This window comes from Tupaia chinensis, unplaced genomic scaffold (genome assembly GCF_000334495.1).
Source record: "Tupaia chinensis unplaced genomic scaffold, TupChi_1.0 Scaffold000007_1, whole genome shotgun sequence".
In the NCBI taxonomy this organism is placed as follows: domain Eukaryota; kingdom Metazoa; phylum Chordata; class Mammalia; order Scandentia; family Tupaiidae; genus Tupaia; species Tupaia belangeri.
In genome coordinates this window covers 2,445,441-2,463,761 of record NW_006159436.1, presented here as the reverse complement: position 1 = coordinate 2,463,761, position 18,321 = coordinate 2,445,441, and the positions used below count along the sequence as shown (strand labels likewise).

The 18,321-nt window shown below is 37.6% G+C and overlaps 1 protein-coding gene across 3 annotated transcripts in view; it reads left to right on the top strand.

Annotated features, from left to right (window-relative positions):
* Positions 1-16,261, top strand: part of NAA35 (N-alpha-acetyltransferase 35, NatC auxiliary subunit) — an 86,583-nt gene extending 70,322 nt beyond the window's left edge. For all 3 annotated transcript variants that reach the window (XM_006139851.3, XM_006139850.3, XM_027776409.1), the window contains 9 exons: positions 256-322; positions 2,232-2,330; positions 2,979-3,157; positions 7,286-7,422; positions 8,242-8,309; positions 9,753-9,893; positions 10,491-10,613; positions 13,704-13,784; positions 14,675-16,261. In XM_006139851.3, coding sequence (XP_006139913.1) covers positions 256-322; positions 2,232-2,330; positions 2,979-3,157; positions 7,286-7,422; positions 8,242-8,309; positions 9,753-9,893; positions 10,491-10,613; positions 13,704-13,784; positions 14,675-14,734 — 955 coding nt within the window. In that variant the 3' untranslated portion in view covers positions 14,735-16,261. The remainder of the gene's footprint in view (positions 1-255; positions 323-2,231; positions 2,331-2,978; positions 3,158-7,285; positions 7,423-8,241; positions 8,310-9,752; positions 9,894-10,490; positions 10,614-13,703; positions 13,785-14,674) is intronic.
* The last annotated feature ends 2,060 nt before the right edge of the window (positions 16,262-18,321 follow it).

Sequence of the window (18,321 nt, the reverse complement as noted above, 5' to 3'; positions counted from 1 at the left end):
TAATTAGTTCTTATTGAATCCAACTCTTAATTGTCCAGATCTTAAACAAAAGGAATTAGAAATAGCACACATGTCTTATGTGAACAACACAGGAATAGAGAAATATTTCTTAATCTAATCCTTTTAGTTTTCAATTTAATAATGTATTTGGTTTCATTTTGTCTTTGTATTTTCTCCATCTGATGGTAGTATCTATGGTAATCACTGCTGCTTTTGTCTAGGGCAGATTTTAATGATGTGAATATTGCCTTTTAGGTGCTGCCTATATAATAATCACCAGGCCAAGGACTGTATCGACTCCTTTGTTACTCACTGTGTTCGGGTAAGAACAATGGTTTGGATTATTGATATCTTAAATATTGTTGGAAATAGAATTCCCTTGATAACATTCATTTCTGGTTTTTTATTAATATTTTATATTTGGGACCAGCAGGTGGCATGTTGGTTAAGGCACTGGACTCCCACATGGCTAACCGTGGTGTGAGTCCTCCACCTGGTAGCTTGCTTTCTCACTTCTCTTGTCTGTCTTGTCTGTCTCTTATTAGATAATAAAGATAATTTTCTTTAAAAATTTATGTCGTGTTATCTTTTCACTGAATAATTTAAAAAATTGTCTCCTTTGAACACTAAAGTAGATGGCTTTATAATCTGTAGTTTTCCTGGCAGGTCTTTAGATACAGAGGGCAGCCTCTGATGACCTCTTACTGCAGCCTGCGGGGACTGCAGATATGGAACATTTTGGCCCCCAACTGGAAAAATGGCAGTTATTTTCTTAAAATATTTTGTAAATGGACATATTTTTTAACCTTATAAACAAAGAATATTTGTAACATTCTTATACTTTGTACTGCCTTTATGAACAAAGTTATGATAAAAATAATTAACTAGGCAGTTCTTTTGGGCCTGAGGTCATTACCAGGTGTATATAGAAACGCAACATGGTATGGTGAGGGAGAATCAATAGAAGACCAGATTTTTAAAGATCACTAACATTCTTTCATTAGCAGATATACCGCTTTTCTGTAGACTGCCCACTCTTTAAGGAGTAAATGCTGCTAAGGATCAAGTAAGATGTCTCTCAAAGTATACAGATACAAAACTGTTATACTTTAAAAGTTGTATAATTCATGCTCCATAAATCAGAGCATCCTACTGTCCATGTCTGTTGTCGGATTAGTGATAGTATTTTATGTGAGCATTCTGTATGGAGAGACTAGAAATAGAAGAACCTTAGTTAGGGTTTGTAGTCATTAGCCATTACTCAAGCCATGTAATAATTAGGCATTCCAGCATATTTAAAGCAGCAAAGAAATGCCAGGTTTAAGCACTGGCTTTTGGTGTAAAATAAGCAGAAAAGAATTGTCCTCTTGAAACTACAAGAGTTATCTAAAGATGGAAGGAAAAAAGTTTGAAACCAGTGTCATAGCACAGTGGTTAATCCCTGTGCATAGAAGCCAGATCCCATATATGGCCAGCTGCAGTTGAAACCTAGCTCTGGTGCTTAAAAAACACTCCAGGAGAGAGAGAGAGAGAGAGAGAGAGAGTTTGTATATGCCAGAAATCCCAGTAGGATAGAGAAATAGATGAAAAAGGATTGTGGCATGACCATGCCCTACTGTGAGGTGATTTCTCTTCTGGCAAGTGAGTCTGTCCTCTGGCAATCAAAGAAAGAAAACGCTTCACAAACTGCCACATTTTTCTAGTTCGTGGTAAGTTCTATTGTTGAGTTCTTTAAAAATGAACACATATGTAAGGAATATTCATTGGCGTGATTCTCACATACACAGTGTATTTTCCCCTCAACACAGTTTTGTTATAATGTGCAGTGAAGGTGCTTAACAAATAACTTTTTTTTTTTTTTTTTTTGAGAGGTTTTTCGCTATAGGGCGCGTGCGCTCACCAGACAGACAGAGAGAGACATAGAGACAGAAAGCGAGAAATCACCCCCCAGGGGGGATGGTCACGCCGCAATCCCTTCTCCTCCATTCTCCTCTCGGGATCTTGGGCACGCACGCACATGCGCCCGGCGTGAGTTTTAAGCCACCGGGTCCGGGATGCGAACTGCAGTCGACTACGTGGGAGTCCAGCGACATAGACATTACGCCACCTGCTGGTTCCCCTTAACAAATAATTCTTGACTGTGAAAACTGATTTTGAGGATGTGGAATGTTATGTTTCCTCAGTGTCAGGAACATTCATGTTGACAGTAAACACATGTTTGTGCCTTGCAGCCATTCTGTAGTCTTATCCAGATCCATGGGCATAACAGAGCTCGACAGAGGGATAAACTCGGTCATATTCTTGAAGAATTTGCTACGCTGCAGGATGAGGTAAGAGCCACATTTCCAAACTTCCTTATAAAATCAAACAACTCATGCAGTTCGTCAAAATTTTTAAAGGCAGTTCTCCAGAACAATATTTTGACTAATTTTTCAATATGAAGAGCTCTTAAAATGTAGCAGTTTTAGATAGCAAAAAAAGTTTACAAAAAGAAACAATAGTCCAAACTGCTTTCTCACTTCTTTCTCTGTCTGTCTGTCTCTGGTGAGCATATATGCCCTATAGAAAATAAATATAAACATCTTTATATTGCTTCTTTGATAATCATGATAAATTATGTATAATATATATAGAAATAGAGTTTTATAGCAAGTTCACATAATAAAAATCTATTAATTTCAAAGTTCTTTTGTGAGAAATAACAATATTATTTGATAACATAACTAAAGACCTGAAATCAGTTATTCATACTTTTGCCCTTTATATGGGTATCTATTTTAAGGAGTGTTTAGGTAAATGCATAACCACCGTAAGAGCACTTTGAATGTAAACTTAGTCAAAAATGCATTTTGAAGTATGATTTTTGGGGGGATGGGGAGATTTAAATTTTCTGCTCATATGCTATTTTTAGACACTTTTAAGTTCTCTCAATACTTTTAATAAAAAACAAGCAATGTTATGACATTTTATTTTGCTAGGCAGAGAAGGTTGATGCAGCGCTTCACACTATGCTGTTGAAACAGGAACCTCAAAGGCAACACTTGGCCTGTTTAGGTACCTGGGTCCTTTATCATAACCTTCGAATTATGATACAATATCTTCTAAGTGGCTTTGAATTGGAGCTCTACAGCATGCACGAGTACTACTACATATATTGGTAAGAGAACTATTGGAGTTATAATTGATAGAGAGCAGAATAAATAAGATCCAACAGAGCACTGATAAAACAGAGTACAATTTCTGGGTACTTTTCATTTAGTGTTTTTTTAGAGTGAGAGAAGTTTGCTTTAAGGCGGGTGTGCTCACTGGAAAGTGAGAGACAGACAGACATGAAACGAAATCACCCACTCCCACCCCACCCCACCCCCATAGGTGATGGCCATGCCACACAGTCCCTTCTCTGTTCTCTTCTCAGGACTTTGGGTATGAACGCACATGTGCCCAGCATGTTTCAAGCCACTGGGTCTGGGACTTGAATTGTAGTTGAATACATGAGAGTTCAGTCATGACCATTAGGCCATCTGCTGGTCTCTGTTCAGTATATTTTTACTTTAGTTGTGGAACAGATAGGAAAATATCTATGGAAAACTAAGTCTAGATCATCTTGAATATCTTCAAATACTATAACATTTAAATATATATTTCCAGCTATTTGAATATTTATGCAAAAAGTACTAATGCATGTGGATCCAAAGTAAATTAATTAATTGATGTTTTATTTGCTTCTATAGAGGAAAATTAATACATTTTGCCTTGACTTAGTAGCTGTGGATATACTTGGCCAAGTTAAAATTCACAATAGAACCAGATATTTCTTCGGAAAAGAAACTGGCCAAGATGATCACTGCGATCATAACTGTTCGAAACTATGGCCCTGAGGATTTTTTTCCAGGAGCTTTAGAGTTGATTTGAGAAGGTCTTTAGCAGAGTAGTTCTTCCCTTTCTTGTCAGAATGAGGTAAAAACAAAAAAACAAGCAAACACAAAAACCTATTAAGAGGGTGTTTGAGAATAAGTTAGGCATGGAAAAACTGTTACCGAAAGAAAGGTTGGGAAAATTGAATATTGAGCCAGCCCCATAACCTACCTAGTGGTTAAGAGAGCTGGATCCCACATGATCAACTGCTTGGTTTGCATCCCAACCCCCTCAACTTGAAAAACACGCCGGGCATGTGTATATGCATAGCCAAAATCCTGACAGGATGGAGAAGTGGAGGAGAGGAGTAGTAGCACAACCACACTCCATTAGAGGGTACTTTCTCTTTCTCTGTCTCTCTCTGGTGAGTGTACACACCCTCTGGCAAATTTAAAATAAAGAAAGAAAATCAGATATGAATCAATTCCATTATCTTATATCTTTTTCTTGGTTTGGCTAATTACGGTGATAATTTTAAACTAATACTGACTTCTGCTGCCCTCTGCAAACACCTAGGTTTAGTATATTCAAGTTTAATCCATTTTGTCATTTTAATTCATAGTTAAATTATTGTATTAACTAAGGTGTGCATTCTTGGTAGTCACTGCTCTGAGGAAGGAAAGCAAGTTCAATTCCTTGTTGTTGACCCAATTTTGTTATAATGAGCAACGAAGGCTCTTAACAAATAACTCTTGACTGTGAAAACTGAATTTGAGTACCAACTATAGAATCTAAGAATAACTATTAATAACTATTTGGTATATTCTCTAACATATTTAGAGATAATGCCAAATAATCCTTACCAGCAGCTTTTTTATATAGCTCCTTGGGATATATTTTATTAACTTATAGTAGATACTTTTGTTCATTTTACAGAGGAACATGTTCAAAATCTTTCTTGTGTTACTTGCAACAGCTAAGTGGAACTTTTTGCTCTTGATTTCTCAGATAATAATATAATTTTATATGCTTTATACACAAAGAATTGGGATTTTAATTTAGCAAATAAACTATTCTGATAAATACTTCATTACTAATTTATTGGCATTTATAAGCACAGTAATTTCGTTTTTTGTTAACAAGAGAAATTTTAGTTAGGCCTAAAAATACCATTGTGATCTTCATAATATAATACCTTTGAACTGCGTTTTGGTAACATGCATCATGATCACTTGGTAAGTATATTAATACACAAATTACGGGCTCAGTCCCCAAAGTTCCTTGTTGAATAGGTCTAGGGTGGGACCCAGTTGTTTACATTTCTCACTAGTTCCAGATGGTAGTGCTTCTGGCCCAGAGATAACAAGTTGAGAAATCCTGGTATAGAGTACCGGCACTCTGACTCTTCTGAGATAGAGCTGTGTATTAATTTTGAAAAACCACCTAATAAAAGCTCATTGATTTTAGAGCAAAGGCCTGACTCCTGTCAGCTTTCCCCTTCACTCATATATCTTTAGGTTAATCAGAAGGTAGAAAGCACTATATATTTTTTTTTCTTTTTTTTTTTTTTCTTTTAAAGAATTATTTATCTGGGGATCATCAGCAAGTGGTGTGATGGGTAATGCGCTGGACACTCTCACATGGCCGACCATGGTTCTTGTCCTGGACCTGGTGGCTTGCTTTCCCACTTTCTCCCTCTCTCTCTCTGTCTCTCTCTGGTCAAATTAAAGTAAATGAATGAATAAGTAAAATTAATTTTAAAAATTCTTTAAACAAAGCTTTATTTAATTTAATTTCTTATTTATGCCTTCATTTATTTTAATTTGATCATAGAGAGACAGACACAGAGAGGAAAAGTGAGAAAGCAAGCCAACAGGTTCAGGACTTGAACCTCAGTTGGCCATGTGGGAGTGTCCAGCACCTTAACCACCACACTACCTGCCAGGTCCCAGAAAGCACTATTAGTTCCCTGTAGAAATGCTTCATTGAGTTAAGATACAGGTTATAGACCCTGAGATTTTATAGTGTGGTAAAGGGTGGGGGGTGGATTCAGTTGTATCCTATAAAAGGATGCTGTAATAAATGGTTTTCTTAAATTCAGAACCAGTAATTATTTTCTGTCCATATAAATTAGAAGCTTCTTTTTATCAGATAAAAGTACATTTCCCTTGGGACCAGCAGATGGCGTAATGATTACGTCACTGAACTCCCACATAGTCAGCCACGGTTTGAGTCCCAGACCCAGTGTCTTAAAACTCATACTGGGCACACGTGTGTGCGTGCCCGCCCGAAACTCCAACAGGAGAAGGGATTGTGGCATGGCCCCCCTTTGGGAGTGATTTCTTGCTTTCTGTCTGTCTCTCCAGCTCCAGCGAGCACACATGCCCTGTAGCAAAAAACAATCTCTCAGAAGAAAAATAAAATACTTCCCTTTTGCCTTAGCTGCAGAAAACCATACTGCTCAGTTTAGTTTCAAAATATAATGTCTAAGTTATTCCAAGCACCTTTTTGACTAGGTTTTGGTTTGCCTTAAAACGTTCTATTTTATATATGTTTTGATACTATTATCTGCCTTACATCTTTTTGGAAAATGTTGGAACTAGACATTGTATATCCAAACGATCATATTATCTCCTGCAAATTTTCTTTTAATGTAATAATAGTTTATTATGGAGTATGTTACAAAGTAAATATATTCACATCCTAGATTTGAACTACTTTTTTGTCTTAGCAGAATGTAATGTTAAAGTTTTGAAAAATTGTTGTCTGGTATGATACTCTGTTCCATGTTTCACTTGTTAAAGAAACTTAAGTAAATTATGAGCCTGAATTTTTACAATGGTTTTATGTAAAGCCAGTGTTTAAAACCTTTTTCTGAATTTATTTGCTTTATTATATGATTAACAGGCAAAGAAAACATTTACTTAATAGACTGAGGTGAAATGTATCCCAATATACTAAGAACAGTTAAATGGGCATTTGGTTGATTTACATATATATATATATATATATTTGACAAGAAATGTTTTGAAAAGTTATGAGATGTAGGAAGGTAAAATGAATAATTGTAATGTTCATTTTCTGTAAAATCTATTCTCTAATTGGGTTATCTGTTTTTTTTTTTAATAGTTTTTTATTTTATTTTATTTGTTCTTTTTTTTTTTTTTTTAATATGACCAGAGAGAGACAGAGGGTGAGAGTGAGAGAGAGAGAGGAAGTGAGAAAGCAAGCCACCAGATTCAGGACTCGAACCCTGGTCGGCCATGTGGGAGTGTCCAGCGCCTTAACCACCACGCCACCTGCTGGTCCCAGGGTTATCTGTTTTTAAAAAGCTTTAAAATATTCTATAAAGTATTGTTACTACTACATGTGTTAGTAAGACTCTCTGATTTAGATGTCTGCCGTTGACTAGCATTTTGTACCCTTTAAGGTACCTGTCTGAATTTCTTTATGCATGGCTGATGTCAACCCTGAGTCGTGCTGATGGCTCTCAGATGGCAGAGGAGAGGATAATGGAAGAGCAGCAGAAGGGCCGTAGCAGCAAGAAAACAAAGAAAAAAAAGAAAGGTACTGTAGATAGTTTTTAAATAAAAAATAAAGAACATTGGAGTATACTTTAGTTTCTATAAATAAATTGATGGCGAGCTGCTCAGAATTGTAATGTGTGAATTAGTCATTCCGTTTTAGTTCTCATCCTTCATCTTATTAGATAGAAATTACAAGGTAGAGACTGAGACCTAACATTAGCGATATAAGTTCTTTTGGTACCTTTCCTTGCTTTTATTTCTTTGCTTTTCCATATATCAGAGGGTCTATGATCTTAGATCAAGAAGCATAGAATGTGCATGAAAGGGGAAAGAGCAAGAAAGCAGGAGATTTTCTGGCAGAGAAGGACAGAAGTAGCTCTGGGCTGTGCTCTCCTGGTGGGCACAGAAAGACCTTCCAGAGCACTGGGAGGCGAGGCATCATCGTCCAAGATCCTTGAGGAAACAAGTGTTTCCTGGGGGCTGCTGCCGATCAGTTAAGGAAGGTTATAGCTGCTGCTACAGTCATAATCTACCACTTCTAGTTTCCTTAGCAGTTGAGTAGGTAGCTAAATGGCTGTCATTCATGAGTTTCTTGTAGAAGAGGTTAAGCCTCTAGTGAACTTAGAAAAGTTAGTTACTTCATACTAGAATTTTATGGTATTAGCTATTTTGGAAACATGATTGCTTAACCTTTCAGTTGTTTATTGTCTGTAAATTAACTGTAAAATAAAAATTTAGCCTGTAAGAACAAACTGAAGTATAATTTAGTAAACAAGCTGGAAGTTTTTTTAATTAGATTTTCTCTGGCAATAATGCAAGAAGAGAAAAAGAGTATGGAAGATTTTCTTTCTAATTGCAGTTCGCCCATTGAGCCGAGAGATCACGATGAGCCAGGCATATCAGAACATGTGTGCTGGAATGTTTAAAGTAAGTTGTTGAGAGTAAAGTTTTTTGTGCCTCTTAACTCAATTGCTGTTATATAGTTTATTGAAAAACGAACTCTTCTCTGCAATTCTTTCTGCGTTCTAATTTTACCTTTGCTTTACATCTGCCTGAAGATTACTTTTTTGTCTAATTTTCTTTATTTTGAACCTTTGTTGTGTGTCAAATGCTTTGTACTGAGTACATCATAGGATACCATTCCTTACCAGATATGGGCCTTATTTCAAGTGCTTAGTTAATGACAGGCCAGTTGACAAATGTGCAGCACAGGTAATAAAAAGAAATTATTTCTTATGAATGAAAAGGGAAGGTTTCATGGGAGAAATGGGGTTTAGGTTTTTTAGAAGTATATCAGAGAGCGTGGGCCCCACAATGAGTGGCTTAAGCAAAAGCAGGTATCTTTAGGAGGAAGTAAGTACCAGCTTTTAAGCTGTACTTAGCAAATAAAGAAATGATTTGAGGCAATTTACATTAAAATGCATAAGGCATGGGCCAGCAGGTGGCATGGTGGTGAAGGCACTAGACTTCCAAATGGCTGACTGCAGTTTGAGTCCCAGATTTGGAGGCTTGAAAATCACATCAGGCATGCATACATATATTCCCAAAATCCTGAGAAGAGAGTGGAAGAGAAGGGATTGTGGCCTGGCCATCCTCTCTGGGGGATGATTTCTCACTGTCTTTCTCTGTCTCTCTCTAGCAAGTACACATGCCCTATGGCAGAAACCAAAAAAAAAAAAAAAATGTAAAAAGCATAAATAAATAAGGCAGAACATGAACCTCCATTTAGAAAACAGAACCTGTGCTTATGAAAATTGTGTGCTGCTCATTTCTTCAGAAACGTTTACTTGAAGGTTTCAAAGCTACTATAAAAACATGAAACAGGGACAAATAATATGCATGTTCTATAATTTCACTGGGGAAAAAACAGTATTATATCAAACACTGGAGCTTGAATTGTTTTTGTATAAAACATGGCATGTATGGTACTGGATGGTGGTTCAGCCATAAGATGCAGCACTTGGCCAGACTGACCTACGTGTGAAGGTTCTGGGGTCACGTCTGGAGACCTCACTGATTATGCCAGGCATGTTCATACCCATGATCCAGGGCTGCTTGAGGCCAAGAGTGAACTGTGGCATCAAGACCCTGTTAGGATTGCTATCTCTATCCCTCCTTGTCTCTGTCTATTTCTTGCTCATGGAAGAAACTATATTAAAAAAACTAAACATGGCTCATAAAATAAGAATGAATACCAAGTAGCCAGTTTTTCTCTTGATTTTTGAGCTATGAATTCGTGTGTCTGTGTGTGTGTGTATGTATGTATGTATGTATGAATGACTGTCTCTTGTTAACTGTTCTGTATTAATGAAGATAGTTCACTTTTTCATACTGATTTTAGCTTTTTTTTTTTCATTCCATTTCCTTTAGACCATGGTAGCATTTGACATGGATGGCAAAGTGCGCAAACCCAAATTCGAGCTTGATAGTGAACAGGTTCGGTATGAGCACAGGTTTGCTCCCTTCAACAGTGTGATGACCCCACCGCCAGTACACTACCTACAGTTCAAGGTGAACCAGTTTGTGAAATCAACATGAAGTCTTCAGTCTTAGACCTTAGAGAAGAGGCTGTGTTCCTAGCCATCTTGTTAAAACAGTTAAAATTATTGGGCCAGTCGAGCAAGCTTATAAAAGTAGCAATCTTAGATCCAGCTGCAGGTGGTGGGGTGTCACTGCATATTGCTAGAGCCACATGGCAAGGCCCCAGGTTCAGTCTCTCAATCGGCCTGAACATGCCGGGTATACCCATGGACATGCTTGTGATCCTGGCTGGTTGAGAGATGAGTAGAGTCTGGACATGGGAAGACCCTGTCCGGGACTTGTGCCCTTCCTTCCTCTCTCTCCCCGATGGGGAAAAGAAGGTAATAACAAGTATTATGAATATTATCTGGCTTTGTTGGATGTACTCATTACATTAACAGCCATTTAAATCATGAGACTAATATTAGCTAGTATTCAAGGATTGAGAATTGAATATTATTACATAAGGGAGAGATGCTGAGTTGCTTCAGTGTCTGTATATGAATGGATAATGTACAATTATTTAATAACTTTTTTAGTTTTTTTAATATTAAACATGTTTTGAATAATATTTTCCCTTGTTTTTAGGAAATGTCCGACCTCAATAAATACAGCCCTCCTCCTCAATCACCAGAACTATATGTGGCAGCTAGTAAGCACTTTCAGCAAGCAAAAATGATACTGGAAAATATCCCAAACCCGGACCAGGAGGTGAGATCCAATTCACAGAAATTCTAGGGCAAAGGGATGGCAAGAAATATTTGCCTAATTACTCAATGGAGGTTCATTATGAATGTGAATTTTATAGTACTAATAAACAGAATATGTCATGTTTTTACCAAGGATTTCAAGTAGTTTTACAACCTAAACTCATCAGATTTAAAATAATTTTAAGGAAGATATGATGCCAATACCTTATTTGTATAAATATATTGAGTTGTCAGAAATGACCTGACGTATTTCTGGTTTTCTGTGCAAAAATACATCGTGACTTTTCTGACAATCCAATAGAATCTATACAAATTAAGATGAAGAACTATAAAGTAAGTAGAAAGAATAGAAATAAGATTCAGACTGATCCTTAGCTCATGAATTAGTATTCAGTGTGTAAAATCATCTGGCCAGTTAGCACAGGAACCTTATTCCACTTGACCATTTAAAATAAAGGCTATTGCCTTTGAAGACTTTATTTTGTGATATCAAAATAAATTTGGCTTTTGGTATTTTAATAATTTTCTGCATCCCTAATTTTATTAAAATGTAATTTTTCTGTAAATAAGAGTTATTTGTTAGCATATATACACCGATTTGAGTATATCTTGGTATAACTCCCATGAAGGGATAACTTATCAGTATCTGTCAAAAATCACAAATGCTTATTAGATCCAGCAATTCTTGGGATTTATCTTAAAAATACAGGTGCACATACAGGAAGTAAAGGAAGTGATGAATGCGTAAGTATTCACTGCAGCAAGTTCTAATAGCAAAACAAAAACAGACAAAAAAGAAACTTATCTGTCAACAGTGGACTGAAAAGTAAATTATGATATACCCATACAATGCAATATGATGCATCCTTAAAAAGAACTAGAGACCTTTATGTACTATAATGGACCATTTTTTGGACGTCAGAAATTTAAAAAGCAAGGTGCAAAATTGTGTATTTTATATTGCCACTTCAATCACAATGGGGGCAAGGAAGACTGTGTGCAAATACTTTCTTATGTGAGTATAAAATGTCTCTGGAAAGATATATAAGAATTCATAATGGTGGGAACCAGGAGTTAGCGTAATGGCTATGTCGCTGGATTCCCACGTAGTCAAGCGTGGTTCGCGTCCTGGACCCAGTGGCTTAAATCTCATGCTGGGCGCGTGTGCGTGCATGCCCAAGATCCCGAGAGGAGAATGGAGGAGAAGGGATTGCAGTGTGACCATCCCCCCAGGGGGTAATTTCTCGCTTTCTGTCTCTATGTCTCTCTCTGGCTGGCTGGCGAGCGCACACGCCCTATAGCAAAAAAACCTTTCCAAAAGAAAAAATTACAATGTTCTGCACTATTAAAGTTGCTAATACCAATATAGAAAGATAAATTAAAAAAAAAAAAAGAATTCATAATGGTATTTGCTTTTTGGAAGGGAACTGAGTGACTGAGAGGAATAGAAAAGGGGATCTTTTCCTAAAATCACATATACCATCTCATAAAAGAAAATAAGTGAGGGGAGGTACCTATTATAGAGAACATATTTCATTTAGTGGAAACTTCAGTTTTCAACAAAGATTTATCAAGTGCTTCTTGTGTTCCCAGGAGGGAAATGTACTAGGTGGTCACAGGTACAGAGAAAAAGTGTTTTTCTTGGGATGCATAACCAGGGATGCGGCCTTCTAGGCAAAGGGCTCCACATACATAAAGGTGCTGAGGCAAGAGTACACAGGAAGACCAGCCAACAGAAAGTTGTGGCTACAGTGGGGTGAACAAGAGGGTGAGCTGTTAGAGTGCTTGGAGCAGAGAGGACTGACTAGACCTAGATTGTGTTTCAGAGGGATTACTCTGGCACTGTGCTAAAGATGGACTGTAGTGGGCCCAAGGGTGGAATCAGGCAATTAAGTCAGGGAGTCTGCCAGAGTGGTACCCAGGTGAAATACGGTGGTGATGTCTGGGTAAGCAGAAGGGGTTGCATTCTCTATGTTGTCAATGGATTGGATGTGGGACGAGAGAAAGAAGTCAAGGGTGACTTCAAGGTATTCCACCTAAGCAACTAGATGGCTTGATTTGTGAGGGCAGGACTGCCAGTGTAGCAGGACCAGTGGCCAGGCAGAGCTGGAACTCAGTTTGAAACATTAGGCTGGTGGACGTCTGGTCTGGAGTTGAGGAGGAGCAGGTTCTGAATTGTGGTAACAAATGCTTCCAGAGAAAGGTCAGTAAGAAGTCTGCAGTGAGATTTCCTTCAAATTCAGTTTACTCTTATCTCACAGAGATAACAGGATTCCAGTTGATGTTGCTCATGTTGTGTTCAAAGGAAGGCTTCCTGACAAATGGTTATCAGAAATAACAGCAGGTGGGACCAATAGCATAATGGCTGTGTTGCTGAACTCCCATGTAGTCGACCACGGTTCGATTCCCGGACCCGGTGGCTTAAACTCACGCCGAGCACATGTGCATGCATGGCCAAGATCCTGAGAGGAGAATGGAGGAGAAGGGATTGCGGCGTGGCCACCCCCCTGGGGGTGATTTTTCGCTTTGTCTCTCTGTCTTTCTGGCGAGTGCACATGCCCTATAGTAAACGCCCCCCCCCCGGGCGCCAGTCCCCAGAGAAACCCCCCCCCCCCCCAAAAAAAAAAAAAAAGAAATACCAGCATGTAATGCTGAAAGCATACTTGTTGCTACCAGGCATGGTTCAAATAGAATTCCTAATATGTATTAACTAATTTAATTCTAACAGCAACTCTGTTGGACAGGTAAAGTTCTCTCTTTTTTCAGATGAAGAACCTGAGGAGCAGAAAAGTTAGAGAACTTGCTAGAGTTTTCACAGCTAGTAAATGGCAGTGTTGGAATTTGAAAAGCAGCCTAACTGTACTATGGTATCTTTGTAAGACTTTCAGCCTCTTGTTCTGTTGTTAAAAAAGCAAGATACCAGAGTCCTTTCAAGGATTCAGAGTTGACTAAAAGGGAATTCTGTGTCCTTAAATAAGATATAATTGTTTTTAATTTTAAACTGTCTTTAATACAATAACAAATTCCCTATTAGTATCTATAATATGAGGAAAATTTGTGTTTTGATTGTTTAATGTTTTTCATGTTATAGGTCAGTAGAATTTTAAAGGTTGCTAAACCCAACTTTGTGGTTATGAAATTATTGGCAGGAGGACACAAAAAGGAATCTAAGGTGAGTACATTTTTGGGAAAAATAAGTGTTCTTAAATTATTATAAAATTATGTATTAAAAAAAGATGGGTAAATTTTTTATAAGAAAGTTAAACCAATGAACAAAAGTCATCCTAAGAGGTTCAGGAGCAAAAAATTTAACTAGAGCTTGCCATTTGGCCTTGAGACATGTATTTTATGACTTAAAATTTCTAAGTCTGCCCTCACTTTGTAAGTTACTGAATAACTTTGGATATAAAAGAAAATGTGTATAAACAAACTTATGGGGTAAATATGAAGTATTTAAACATTATCTGCCTTTGGGAAAGTGACAGTAATTTAAGACTTCTTTCAGTGGCTCAGAACATGGGTGTCTGTCAGCTTTCCTTGATGAGGTTCTTGATCATCAGTGTTATTAGATCGCATTTCAACTCAGAAGTTGGGCAGGTGCAAGAGGCCAGATGTTGAGGCACAGTGGTGGCATTTGCCATTTCTGTAATTCTCTTTGTTTACTTCCATTATCTGTCTTCCTTCTCTCCTGCCCTACTTTGTTAACGACTCTCATTTCATTGTTTAATTATTATCGTTGACTCTGGAACTGAAAATCTGCTAACCCCTGATCTAACTGAACTCCTTTTTTGCAATTTAAGTTTTTTTTTGTTTTGTTTTGTTAACTGTTCTCTGGAGATAGAAACACCTGGTCAGCATGTTTCTGATGACCTTAATTAGCCAAGAAAAAAGTTAAATCATTCTTTTCCTCCAAGTCAGTTCCTCGCTTAACTTTGTCATTGAACTAATTTTTTAAATCTCTTTTGTGCTGCCTGATAACTAAAACAAAAATTCTAAAATTAAAAGTGTGTATTTACTGTCTATTTGTAGATACATTTATTGACTTCATGATTTTCTTTATAGATTCCTCCCGAGTTTGATTTCTCTGCTCACAAATATTTTCCTGTTGTAAAACTTGTTTGAAAGAAACTGAAAAGGTGATCCATAAAGTGGTAGAATCTACTTTCAGATTCCACTCTTAAAGGATACTTCCATCAGTCTTACCACATAACGTGAAGTGAAATGGATTTCTTGGATAACAGCCCATTATAAGGTTTACTTTTAGTTTGACAGCCTTATATGATATGAATGAAAACTGCTGTTTTAAAGTGGTTTCTTATGTTCCATGGATGAAACTGGTCTTATTGAATGCATTGATGAACGTTATATGGTTTTATTACAGATTTAATCATAAATCATTTTTTATGGATGATTGAGTGAAAATAGTGTTTGTAAAGGTTAATAAATTTGACAAAAAAATGCACTACTGGAGATGAAAAATAGCACTTTGTTGATACATGTGAACAACAGAAGGTGTTTGCTCTTTAACATTTGAGTGGTTCAAAAACACATTATTCAAAAGAATTTTCACATCAAGAGACTTAAACACATAGGTGATGTTGGTGGAATCCACTTAAAAGGGATTTTGAGGGGAGAACCTCTAAAATATAATGGGAGATTAAATTACATCAGGACTGATTTTTATGTTACGATACCATAAATTGTATATCAATAAGAATATAGATGTTGGGCCAGAGGTGGAATGGTGGTTAAGGTGACTGGATCCCGTATGGTTGGCTGTGCAGTTCAAGTCCTGGACCTGGTGGCGGCTTGAGAAATATGCCAGGCACATGTATGTGCATCCCAATTCCCAAGAGAAAAATGGAGGAAGACAAAATGCTGTGGTCATCCCCTTGGGAAGAACATACCCTCCTACCCCGCAAGTACACACCCCTTCAGCAAACTTAAAAAAAAGAGAATACAGATATGCTAAAAACACATCCCAACTTAACCGTTACTTTAGACACCTTTAAAAGATCACACAATTATATTTGCTGGTGACATTATTCAGAAGGTAGAAATGTTAAATTTTGCTTCTAGATGTAAATGTGGTATGTTCCTTTTCATTTACTTCATAATCAGTTTAGCCTATGAAACATTGCCAAATGGGGATGTAGCTCTGACTCTGCAAGTGCCAAAGGCCCCAGCCTGCCTTTGCTGCTCTTTCTCTTTCCTGTCTGCCCTGGTGTTTGCCCTGGCAGCTGGCCAATTCTCTTGGTAGCTTTCCTTTTCTCCTCTGCAGGAGGCAGTGCTAAAGCAGAATGAGCTGTAGGGTGACTTCATTGGCTTCTGTAGCTTGTCCCAAGACTATGTAGCCTTTGGTCTTGGTGTTATGGGGGGCCCAAGTTTCAACTCTGATCTGACACCTTTCTTGAAAACAGGTATTATAAGTTCTTTCTGTAAATAAGTTTAAGCAGCTGACCTGACTGAAACTTCCTGCCATTTCAGAGATCTTAAGGAGAGAAAGTTCCTGACTCCTCTCTTCTCAGTTAATGAAATAGCAGTGTGGCTCTCTCCCAGGAGTGGTGACACGTACGTCATCCTGGATCAACTATTAGGTATCCTGAAATGTCAGAACCTAGAAGTCTTTATTTAAAAAGTTGCCTTTACCGTAGAAACCGTAAAGAGATAGATTATATGTTAGGTCTTTGTTTAGAAAGAAAACAGTACTAGTACTGTTTCTGGCTTTTTTTTTTTTTTTTTTTTGGAGAGATTTTCGCTATAGGACGCGTGCGCTCGCCAGACAGACAGAGACAGAGAGACAGAAAGCGAGAAATCACCCCCAGGGGGGATGGTCACGCCGCAATCCCTTCTCCTCCATTCTCCTCTCGAGATCTTGGGCATGCACGCACACGCTCCCGGCATGAGTTTTAAGCCACCAGGTCTGGGACGCAAACCATGGTCTACTACATGGGAGTCCAGCGACATAGCCATTACACTAACTGCTGGTTCCCTCTGGCTTGTTTTTTAAACACCTAAACAGACCCCCAAAAAGGCAGAGAAATGGTAAGAAATAGGCAAAAGAAGAAACAAAAAGCAACAGAGAAAAGCAGAGCATCGACATTTGGCAAAACACCACGAAAACCTGAGGCAAGTTAGCTGAGAAAGTATTCTTCCCTGTGGCCAAGATACGAAGTACGAAAAATACATCTTCTCAAAGATAGTGGTGGTGGCATTTTCAATAAAGAGGGTGCTCTGGCCTTTTCTAACCACTATGTCTGACTGGTCAGCCAGTGCAGGTGAAAGTTTTCTGAGCAGTGGTTGGCTAATTCAAGAACATGTAGGTTATTTTTTGGTATGGGTTTTCTAAAAGCAGAGTGTTCCTACTGTTAGCTTATTATTACCTAAAAAAAAAAAAAAAAAAAAAAACAGATGATTTATTAATGTATTTTCCTTTAAGTAGCTGCTGCTGCCTTTTTTTTTTTTTTTCCCTAAAGAGATTTCTAATCAGAAAAAGCTTATGAGGAACTCTTCCACAAAGGTTCTGGCGTATCTCTTTAGAAAAAAGAGTTTTACCTAATTCCCATTTTTACTTTTTTTTTTTTTTGGAGAGGTTTTTGCTACAGGGCGCGTGCGCTCACCAGAAAGACAAAGAGAGACAGAAAGCGAGAAATCACACACCAGGGAAGATGGCCACACCGCAATCCCTTCTCCTCCATTCTCTTCTCGGGATCTTGGGCACGCATGCACATGTGCCCGGTGTGAGTTTATCACACCAGGTCAGGGACTCAGACCGCGGTCGACTGCATGGGAGTCCAGCAACATAGCCATTGCATCATCTGCTGGTCCTATTACTGATCATTTTTAAAAGGTGTCTTTGATAAATTCATTTTAAAAGATTCTAAGAGGTAAAACTTAAGTTATAAAGATATAAAACAGTATAAGATGTGCCATTCAGTGCAGGGTTTTTATTCTAATTTTAAAGGTAAAATTGTACTTAGTAAGATTTTTTTTTTTTTTAAAAAGTGTCTGAAATGGTTAAAGGTCTGGTATATTTTAAAAAGTTAACTATCTGAAGTTTATATATAAATATTTCAAGTCACTTAAATTTGCCGGAGATGTATTTTACAGATATGTCAGCAGGACAGAAGCTTTGTTTTTCTTAAAGTACATGGGGAGACTTTTACTTGAAGTAATCTTTTAATGTATACATTACCAGAATTTTGTCAATCAATCAGGTTTTTTTTTTGAGAGAGATATTTTTGTTATAGGGTGCATGTGCTCACCCAAAAGACACAGACAGAGAGAAAGTGAGAAATCACCCTCCAAGGTGATGGCCACATCGTAATCCCTTCTCCATTCTCCTCTGGAGATTTTAGGCACGCACTCAGCATGAATCAACCGCGGTTGGCTAAGTGGGAGTCCAGTGACGTCATCATTATGCCATCTGCTGGTTCTTGAATTTTGTCAACCAGTTTTTAAGGAGCAGTGGTTTAGTATACTCAGATGTTGCCCTCTGAACTGAGAGAGCGCACACAACATATATGTATCTAAGTATACAAGCTATTTCCCCAAGTTTCAGATACCGATGAACAAAATCTAAGTTAATAACCTCATGAAGAAAATATGGCCAACAGTTAATGGAATCTCATTAAATTTATGTATTTTTAAAAAATTCCTTTCAAAGACTAGTACTAGCAGTTATTCAGTGTCCTGTAAACTACTTATGA